General features: G+C 32.9%; 1 protein-coding gene across 3 annotated transcripts; it reads right to left on the bottom strand.

Moving 5' to 3' along the window:
- Positions 1–656: 656 nt before the first annotated feature.
- Positions 657–5,216, bottom strand: LOC139866189 (uncharacterized). 3 transcript variants are annotated; one of them, XM_071854343.1, is made up of 6 exons: positions 4,929–5,216; positions 3,389–3,533; positions 2,191–2,454; positions 1,692–1,773; positions 1,211–1,401; positions 657–1,126 (listed from the first exon to the last, which is right to left on the bottom strand). In XM_071854343.1, exons 1-6 carry the CDS (start codon positions 5,141–5,143, stop codon positions 884–886), a joined length of 1,140 nt encoding a protein of 379 aa, XP_071710444.1. In that variant the 5' UTR covers positions 5,144–5,216; the 3' UTR covers positions 657–883. The 3 variants fall into 3 exon arrangements, with proteins under 3 accessions (XP_071710444.1, XP_071710445.1, XP_071710442.1); XM_071854344.1 differs by having other exon boundaries at positions 1,211–1,404; positions 2,191–2,471; positions 3,433–3,533; XM_071854341.1 differs by having other exon boundaries at positions 1,211–1,404; positions 4,929–5,215.
- Between the last annotated feature and the right edge of the window lie 5,825 nt (positions 5,217–11,041).

Here is an 11,041-nt window from a genome sequence, read left to right as displayed (position 1 = left end):
ATTATCCCAATATTTAATGACCAATAAGAATACTAGCAAAATGCTAGAAAATACAAACATGATCACGAAACACTCCTTTAAAACCTACAAGAACTACCACATACAGCTTAGCAAACATGCCAATGCTCCAGTAACTTAAAACAACGTTAGAACACTTTGTAAGACTGTAGTCCCATCAAGTTTTTTATTTTTTATATTTAATTCCTCAAGAAGCTTTTTCAAAAGCTCATGTTTTATTTATCTGAACTAGCTCATAAGGGTTATTAGTTCTAAAGACAGTTCTTTGATGTAGAAGTTTGTCCGCCGATGCATGGGAGCCTCTACATAAGTTCTATGTTATTGTTTGGTATACGGAGTATCATTTTACATAAGTTGTATAATCTTTTTTGATGATATCTATCTATATATAAGAGGTGGCCTGTTAATGTTATAACTATGGATCCGGCCCATTACAAGTGTTTTCAATATATTCTTAAATCTGGCCCAAAAGATTAAGAAATGATAATCATTTTGTGTCTCGAATACTTGGGCCAAGTGTTTTTCTAGCAGCCTTGTTTCCCGTAGGGGTGTAAATGAGCTAAGCCGAGCTATAATTTTATATTTTTCCAGATTTAGAACAGTACAAGCAAAATGACTACAAACTTTGATAAGAGAAATGTTCAACTCACCAGTCATTTCATTTTATATTTTTACAGAAGTTCAAAACCGCCTATAGTTATTACAACAGTAAATTTTCAGAGTTCAGTTTACATCGTCTCCACATGAATAGCTGTTGAGTTTTTAATTTACATGGTTTGTGACATTTTCTTTAACCAGTTACATTCGCAAATCAATCCTCCTTCGCCCCGCCCCCAAAAATATTTACACATGTAACTGTAAATAATTAAGGTTGTAGTGTTTGGCGACGCTTTGACAACTTGCTTAATGCATAAGCCATAGCAACTTTCGCACTGAAGTTGGTGTGTCCGCGAGCTAGACAGATGGCACCACCAATAAGGATCAATCCATTTGCTATCAATTTCTTTGAAGGCCTTCTTGAAAGTTTCTTCTCTTGGGTGCGTTGTTCAGAAACTTCTGGATGATCTACACCGTCGATCTTACTGGTTGAATCCAAAGAAAAAGGTACCTATACATTAAATATAAATAAGATTAATTAAATTAATAAAAATCATTTACAGATCTCTAAGGATTTAGAAAGATAAATACGCACCTTCTGGACAAGAGTGATAGCACCAATAGTTGAAGTTAGTTGAAGACGTCTGGCAGCAGAATACTTGCGAAGAGCGTTGTCCGTTTTACAGACATAACTCCATATGCCTTTGGTAAATATCATCTTTGCCATGTCAGCATTCAAACCAGCATCTTCTTGGTGAACCATTTTGATCTGACATGAACCTCTAGCTGCTATATTTGAAGGATAAAGAAAAAGAAAAATAAAAATAAAAATAAAAGGATAAAGTTAGACTAAGCCTTGTGTCGATCCAAAGGAGCAACACACGCACACACGCACGCGCGCACACACACAAACACAAATGTATACACACACACGCACGCATACACACACACACACACACACACACACTAGTACACACACTAATATACACACACACACGTGTGCATGTGTGTGTGCGCGTGTGTGTGTACAGAAGAGTAGATACAAACACAATATATAAGGTAACCTAGTAACTTACTATCACTGATTCTCCAACCAGATCTAAACAGGCCAACTCGTACGTACTTCTTTTGTCTTGGCGCTAATGAATGTTCACATTCCTAACAACAAGCTGACTTTTAATATTATAAACATTAAAATAATAAAGATAACAAGATTACGAAGGTAGATAAAGTTATAAAATCTAAAATTCTTTTCTTTAACAGACTAAACAACAGAAATAGAAAATAGAAATAGTAGTCAGGTAAAATATTGCTGTATTCCATTATGAGGTTCATTACTCTATCATACATTTTACAATAAAACCTAGATAACCTGTGAAAAAGAAATTAGAAAACAAGATAAACTTAACGAAACTTGATCATTATCTTTATCAGTAAAAAACAGGGAAATTTAATTCGAATTAATATACTTCATATTCAGAAAAAACTCACAAAAACCACTTAAGAAGTCAATTACACACTTAGGGATATAACATAGATATTAAATAAATACATATAATAGAATAAATAAAATACCTTACTGTAACAGTAATAGGTTTTATCTGTTCCTTCCCAAAGCCTCCAGGATAGAATGTATTCTCTGGGCGTCAAGAGCGGAAATTTTTTTATCAAGCGCCCAATTTCGGTTCCGTTACTCTCATCTACCTGTAACTGCTCGTGATCAATTACGGTTTTGTCCCACTCCTTTCTATATAAATTATCCATATAAAAGTCTTTCAGTAACTCAGAAGAACACGAATTGAATATCGTCGTACTCAAATACTTTGTGGGACCACCATCCTGCAAGTGACATATAACTGTAAAATTTATCATCAATAAAGGAACACTACAATCACACTACAAACACAAATAAAAGGTAGGACTGCTAGTAAAAGATGACAAGTTTGATACAACCTAAAATATGAAAATGATCACGTAGAAAATGGATTAACTGGAGTTATGGATTTATAATGAGAGTAAGGCATAAAGCCTCCATTTATAAGAGATACAAAACTTGCCAAATCAATTAGGATATCTTTAAAAAGTAAAAGTTTTCACATTTAAAAGAATCTAGGGACGTATCCTATAAACTCCAAGTCGGAGCACAAAATTTGAACCTTAAGTACTAAATATCTATTGTGCTTTAAAATGAAAGTTGGAATTCAGTTTTCAAAGCTTGAACAAAATTCATAGATCTTGAACTTTTTTCTTTTAGGTTTTGTTTGTTTTTTAAGATGTTTTTGTCTAAAGATCCGCAGACCATGTCTGTAGAGATGATGTGAACTACCTAAAGGTCTATATGTTGAATAGTGATGGCTGTTTGTTTTTATGTCTGTAATATAACTTAAATCCTATTTGCAGTAAGCCTGCGAGTTTGCAGAAAGAATAAGAAATTATTTTATATTATGTCTTCAGAAGAAAAACAGTCTACGATAAAAATGTTTGTGGGCGTGCAGACATAATGCATAATACGATGTGCAAACTGAACACAAACAACACCTTAGTATACATGGATATCCGACTCGTTTTGTGAGCCGACTAATCCCAGAGCGACTAATCGTTTTGCAGGCAGCCCGGTGTCATCGCGGGTGAATCCCGTGGCCATGAGGGGTATTAATTTTTTTAGCTTGTGGATTCGAACCCATAAAACTAGAACTTTTGTTATACGGTATGAGGTTGTATTGAAAAATACAACATAAAAAACATAGCCTTAGGTGAGCATATCAACAATCACCTTCGGTTTGCAACACTTGGCAGAATAAGAAAGTGATAAATTACTTTTATCGACAAGACTCTCCCACTTCTCATCCTGATTTACAGTCTCATCCAATTTGCCAATCAGGATTTTAAGATCCAAATCAGTAATGACATCAAATGTTCTACAAATCAGACAGAAAAAAAGCATCAGCATAGCACCAAAGGGTAATCAGTTTCAAAAATAACATACAAAAAAGAGTATTATATGATCCTATCATCTGTGCTGCATATGGCACAAAACGTAGTCAGAAAGATGTCAACTTCCATATCTATCTGACACGCCAAATTAAGTGATTTACTTACATCATCATGTCCTTATTCTGCTGCTAAATCCGACAACGAGTTCAGGTTACATTTAATAACGGGTGATATGAAACTAACACAGAGCTAAATCAGACAAGGTATCAAGTATTCAGTTTTGGACCGACTAAGTTCCCACTCCTTATATACAGAAACATAGTTTTAACGGTCACATTTGGTCTGTATAATTGGATACCTTCGTTCATTTACAAAAAAACATCCATGTAAAGAAAAAAAAAAATTATATTAGTTTTAAACGTAAAAGAGGCAATATAGCAGGCCCTGGGCAGGAAGTAGTAGGAAAATGAAATTCCTAATAACGAAGATGTGGAAGATACCGAATAAGGAAGAAAAAAAAAAACTGCGAGTCACTCTCCTCGAGTAGTACAGATATTTTTACGATGTATTCTTAAATGAGATGGAGATTTGCATATGCACCGGGCATGCATCCATTTGTTCGCTATTTACAAACCATGACCTTAGCAAAGTTACTGGTTTAAGTGTGATAGCTTTTGACGGTTTTATGATTTTTATCATTATTTATAGGCTGGTTTTTTTGGTGTACAGAACGCACCTTCTTCACACAATGTAAATTGCATTAGAACAAATCATCAAGAAATGCAGCAGGCCGTAACAATGTGTTTTGTCATAGTAAAAAAAGCCAAATTATGTTGATTAATTCATGAAAACAGTTAGTTAGTAACAAACTATTTAGAGTCCTTTTAAGGTCACTCTATGTCATCTAGCTGAATGAACATTAGAAGATCCCAAAAATCTCTCTCCAAACCCTAATTCTACTATCACAATATAAGTACCACAGCATCAAATTCACAAACGTAGCTTACTAGAATCAAATTTGATACCTTAATAAACAAATTCAATTAAAACCAACACAGTTACACTAAAAATAACCGATTAACTAACCACACACATATGATTAATTTCAATCACGGGTCCAGCTCAGCGAAATTGACGTTAATTTTAATTCACCTAATCATCCATCATTTGTTCAACATCCTTAATTTGCTAAAAGGTATTCTAATAGTAACACTATAATTGATAACTCTCGCATCAGGTAAAAAATTCAGTTACGTATCTGTCGCAATCACACAATACATAAATAAATAAATAAATGAACGAACGAATGAATAATAATAATAATATTTAATAAATTAAATTAAATAAAAAAAATAGAATCAGATAGATGAATTACGAACCTGTGTTGTTGATGTTGTTGAGAGGGGGGTAAAACAGACACTAGGGTGGGAGTGACGGAAGAAGAAGAGTTTCTGGAGGATAAAAATCGTGTGATAAATTGGTAAATAAATATGAAGGTAACAGCAACAATGGTGTAACTGACTCCATAACCTTTACCGATTAATCCGCTTGGCGTGAACATTAAAATGGAATCAGCGCTCCACATATTCTCCATTAGAACAACAGCCACAGCCAGTTTTTAAATCGGGAACGATAGATATAAAGTATAGATGTATAGATATAGATATATAGATATATGGAATCGTATATAGGAACCCCCTTTGGTCTTATCGTATCCCACAAGTGGGACTAGGACGACTGTATGTCACGCATTCTTTCAACCTTTATTTTATTTTATTACGTGTTTAAATAATAAATTGGAGTTCGCCCTTTACTTGAAACCACATCCTTGAGACCAGGGATGAGCAGAAGTACCAATTTACCGATTTCGTATCGGTACCGACCCGGTACCGGTACCGTTTTATCGGACCGAATGGTAAACGGGATCGGTTCCGGTTCCAGTTTTTTTGGCTTTTCGGTTTCGGTACATAAGATGCGGTACCGGTACGGTACCGGAAAATTCTCGTATTGTCCCGTATTACTACAAATGGAAATAAGTTAAGTTATTGTTGAAAGTCTAAGGTCAAATAATGTGTAGAATATAATGTGTAAAATCTCATATAATATTTGGACTCAGATTTGGCACACTAGTTCACTTGTACCAACTTTAAAATTTTTGGGTAATTCACGCAAGCTCACCCAGACCTGATTTTGGCGTGTACTTGAGTTTCCATATTGACCTGCTAACCGAATCTGTCTGACCGGACCATTTTATTATCTCTCATGTCAACTTATTACATTCATTCGAGAGTGGTCTCCATATTGAGTTTCCATATTGACCCAGATGTATTGGCTTTATGTGGAAGAGCAATTGAAAACATGCGTTCAGATGTGCAGCATCTTCTTTCTCATAAAATGATGCTGTTTTAGTATAAAATGATGTTGTTTTTTGTATGAATGATGTTGTTTGAAGTCCATATTTTTTGCAGTCCAAATTCGGTACTAACAGGTAAAATACCGAAAATTACCGGTACCGGTTTTGTAAAAACGGTACGGTACCGGTATTCGAAATTGGGTAAATTCGGTACCGGTACTTTTCGGTTCCGGTACGGTTCGGTACCGGTTCCGTACCGTGCTCATCCCTACTTGAGACCTCGGCATAACTTATTAGTAGTCACAAATTTATTATTGGATGAAAATTAAAACAACAATGAATGAATATACTAGTGGTCCAAGCCTAAACAATGGACATAACGATCCAAATGGATGTATATTGGATGTGTATATGGATGTAGATAATTATGGGAATGGACGTGAATGCTTAGTTGATTGTATATGGTCAATTCACTCACAAAGTCACAATCATCTGAAATACATATACTCAGTGTACATTTTTTTGACAAAAATAACAATAATATAAAAATCAAGCATTTTCATCAATCAATGAAAGAAACGAATAAAGATACAATCGAATCAAAAGCATTCCAAAGCTTGGAAGCAGTAAACGAATTCTATCACTAAACAAAGAAAACATGTACATTTATCTACATTATAACTTTTTGTAGACGAAGTATGAAGGATCTTGAATCGTTGGTAACTCGATCTAGAGGCGGAAAACACTAAAACGAGGATCAATCGAATAACGGGTCGTATCAAGGTCGAATGAATCAAAAACCTAGGATGTAAAACTAGATTAGAACGACTCCTAACAGTGTTATTCGGTGGGTTATGGACGTAAGGTACTACTGGAACGAAAGTATACTGCTTTAGGGTTAAGGGAATGAGTAACCTCACAATGGAGGTCTAAACCCGTATATATACTTTCACCGGACATAGTCGGTCGACTGTGTGTATTAAGTCAGTCGACTGTGTTGGCAGTTTAACTATTGATTTAAAACGTTAACGCACACACATATAAGTTCACTAGTCACAAGTACACTGTTAATCGTCATTACATAACTGAATGTAAATAAAAACAAACGTAGAACTATGGATTACAAATATGCACCAACACTTTTATCTTGCATTGATGGCGTTTTGGGTGGGAGCCTTGCGATTTTTCTAAGTCAACGCAAGTTTTCTCAAATTTGTAACAATTTTGGGCTACTTAGTATGACCTTCCGGGCCTTGTAAAGGGGCTGTCGATATCAAAACAAATAGGCCAAAAAAATAGGCTTAAGAATTGTCAATTGTGTTATCGAGAGTCGAAAAATGTTAGGTCAATTTAAGGATTTTGGATCAAATGTGATAAATAATACGCATGGTATAGTTTAAAATATGATATTTCGACAAGATGCTTGGTGGTGCTCTTTCCTCATAAAAAGAAGAATAAGAGAACGTTAGATAGACATGATTTCTTTAATGACATTCGGGGATCACAATTGAAACCTAATAGATATCGTAATGAACTTAATTGGTCTCTTGGTTTTTTTTTTTTTTTTTTTTTTTTTTTGGCAAAAAGATTTATATTGACATAAAAAAGGAAATACAAAGGCATATGAGAGAATGTCTTCAAAGAGATGAAACAAATAGAAACATCAGAAGGAATGCATAAAATGATGGACTAAAATTTTACACATCGAATTTACTCTATCCTTGGGCATCTAATGTTAAAGCGAAGGGTACAAAATAGTGATATTTTTACTAGGAAATACTATTAAATACGATACAATTTTACACAAGTTATTTATTTATTTATAGAGTGGAAATACCTAAACCTTGCTACAACACTTATAGGCAGTGTACCTAATTGTACAGTAGTGTAGTTTTTAGTAAGTCAGGTTCGTCCACAGGGAACTCGCCAAGTTTAACGCTATATTTTTAAAACTATATTTGTATATATATATATATATATATATATATATATATATATATATATATATATATATATATATATATAAGTAATATTATTATTATAAAAGGGGGACTTTACCGTTTAATGACCGGTTTGTCGATTTTAAAACTTTAGTCGCAGTTAAAACCTAATGCAAAATATTAAATATATAAAAGACTTAATTTAAAGCGTAAAGTAAATAACAATAATTAAAGTGCACTAAATTAAAGTGCGATAAATAAAATGACAATAAATAAAATTGCGATAAAAAGTACGATAATTAAAGACAATAAATTATAGTGCGATAATTAAAAGTGAAATTAAATATGAAATAAAGGAATTATGCTTATTTAAATTTCCGTAATCATGATATTTGACGTGTTGATTTTAGTTTATTACCATGGGTTAATTGTCCTTTGTCCTGGATTATTCAATATGTCCATCTGGTTTTTGTCCATAACAGTCCATCAGTCATAAATATAAAGTGCGAGTGTCCTCGTCAAATTATTCTTATATCTGAAGTCAAATATTCCAACTAATTGGGGACTTAAACTATAATTACACCAAGTGTCCTTGTATATAATTCACCCCTGTTTTAATAAGTCCATTAACTATTAATCCATTCCCGTGTCCGGTTAAATGAACGATTATTAGTACTTATAAATATTCCGCCCATCGTGTCTGATCGAGTGTATATGGTTATTTATAGGTACGTCCAATTGTAAATCTTTATATTAAATTAACAAACTATCATTTAATTAAACAAATATAAAGCCCATTAATAGCCCATAGTCTAATTTTCACAAGTGTCGTTCTTTTGTCCAAACCCCAATTATGGTACAAAGCCCAATTACCCCGTCTTAATATTTAGCCCAACATCACGATTACTTCGGCTTAAATAAGCATAATAATAACTTAGCTACGAAACATTAATTTAAAAAGGTTGAACATAACTTACAATGATTAATAATAGCGTAGCGTTACACGGACAGAATTTCGAGTTACACCCTTACAACATTCGCTAACATTCCCTTATTATTATTAAAATTAAAATTAAAATTAAAATTATAATATATATATATATATACATATATATATATATATATATACATATATATATATATATATATATATATATATATATATATATATATACATATATATATATATATATATATATATATATATATATATATATATACATATATATATATATACATATATATATATATATATACACGTTGAGAGAATGAAGAAAGAAAAAGATGTGTTTTTGTTCAACCAAAACTGCGAAATTTATAGGACCTGACCCTCAAATTGGGTCCATGCGATCGCATGGATTTTCTTCTTCCTGGCCATGCGATCGCATGGCCAGCTGGGAGAGTTCACATGTTGTTGTTTTCTTCTTGCCGACAGTTTTATTAAATATATATATAATATATAAATAATTTTAAGAATTATTTATATATTATATTATATTTATGTGCATAGTTGACTTGTAATTTTTGCTCCGTTGCGTCGAGCGTTGAGAGTTGACTCTGGTCCCGGTTCCGGATTTTCGAACGTCGTTGCGTACAATTTAATATCTTGTATTTTGCGTTTTGCGTCTTGTACTTTTGTAACTTTTAAGCGTTTCTCATCAATAATATGAACCACTTTGACTGTAATTTGTACTTTTGAGCTTTTTGGTCGTTTGCGTCTTCAATTCGTCGAATCTGTCTTTTGTCTTCACCTTTTATTATTTAAAAGAATATCACTTGTAAATAGAACAATTGCAACCAAATATAAAGTGTGAGTGTCCTCGTCAAATTATCCTTATATTCGAAGTCAAATATTCCAACTAATTGGGGACTTAAACTATAATTACACCAAGTGTCCTTGTATATAATTCACCCCTGTTTTAATAAGTCCATTAACTATTAATCCATTCTCGTGTCCGGTTAAATGAACGATTATTAGTACTTATAAATATCCCGCCCATCGTGTCCGATCGAGTGTATATGGTTATTTATAGGTACGTCCAATTGTAAATCTTTATATTAAATTAACAAACTATCATTTAATTAAACAAATATAAAGCCCATTAATAGCCCATAGTCTAATTTCCACAAGTGTCGTTCTTTTGTCCAAACCCCAATTATGGTACAAAGCCCAATTACCCCGTCTTAATATTTAGCCCAACATCACGATTACTTCGGCTTAAATAAGCATAATAATAACTTAGCTACGAGACATTAATTTAAAAAGGTTTAACATAACTTACAATGAGTAATAATAGCGTAGCGTTACACGGACAGAATTTCGAGTTACACCCTTACAACATTCGCTAACATACCCTTATTATTATTAAAATTAAAATTAAAATTAAAATTATAATATATATATATATATATATATATATATATATATATATATATATATATATATATACGTTGAGAGAATGAAGAAAGAAAAAGATGTGTTTTTGTTCAACCAAAACTGCGAATTTTATAGGACCTGACCCTCAAATTGGGGCCATGCGATCGCATGGATTTTCTTCTTCCTGGCCATGCAATCGCATGGCCAGCTGGGAGAGTTCACATGTTGTTGTTTTCTTCTTGCCGACGGTTTTATTAAATATATATAATATATAAATAATTTTAAGAATTATTTATATATTATATTATATTTATGTGCATAGTTGACTTGTAATTTTTGCTCCGTTGCGTCGAACGTTGAGAGTTGACTCTGGTCCCGGTTCTGGATTTTCGAACGTCCTTGCGTACAATTTAATATCTTGTATTTTGCGTTTTGTGTCTTGTACTTTTGTAACTTTTAAGCGTTTCTCATCAATAATTTGAACCACTTTGATTGTAATTTGTACTTTTGAGCTTTTTGGTCGTTTGCATCTTCAATTCGTCGAATCTGTCTTTTTTCTTCACCTTTTATTATTTAAACGAATATCACTTGTAAATAGAACAATTGCAACCAAAAGCTTGTCTTTCTTGAGGGATAATGCTATGAAATATATGTTCGCTTTAGCATTATCAAATATTCCCACACTTGAGCGTTGCTTGTCCTCAAGCAATATAGTCTTGAAATAAAAATACTAGAATCACTTCTTTATTCTTCACACTTTGTACATCAGTGATTTCCATACGGCGGTATGAACAATGATAGTAACGTTGTGGTTTACAGTCT

The sequence above is a fragment of the Rutidosis leptorrhynchoides genome, chromosome 9 (assembly GCF_046630445.1).
Source record: "Rutidosis leptorrhynchoides isolate AG116_Rl617_1_P2 chromosome 9, CSIRO_AGI_Rlap_v1, whole genome shotgun sequence".
Lineage (NCBI taxonomy): Eukaryota > Viridiplantae > Streptophyta > Magnoliopsida > Asterales > Asteraceae > Rutidosis > Rutidosis leptorrhynchoides.
This window is presented reverse-complemented; position numbering and strand designations above follow the sequence as displayed.

Bases quoted from the DNA above. Each gene is read 5' to 3' on its own strand.
- LOC139866189 (XM_071854341.1), bottom strand. From the start codon at position 5,143: ATGGAGAATATGTGGAGCGCTGATTCCATTTTAATGTTCACGCCAAGC. The intron at 3,534-4,928 runs GTTCGTAATTCA...TCTGATTTGTAG, and splicing joins CAACAACATCAACAACACAG to AACATTTGATGTCATTACTG. The intron at 2,455-3,388 runs GTGATTGTTGAT...TGTCACTTGCAG, and splicing joins CCAAGTGTTGCAAACCGAAG to GATGGTGGTCCCACAAAGTA.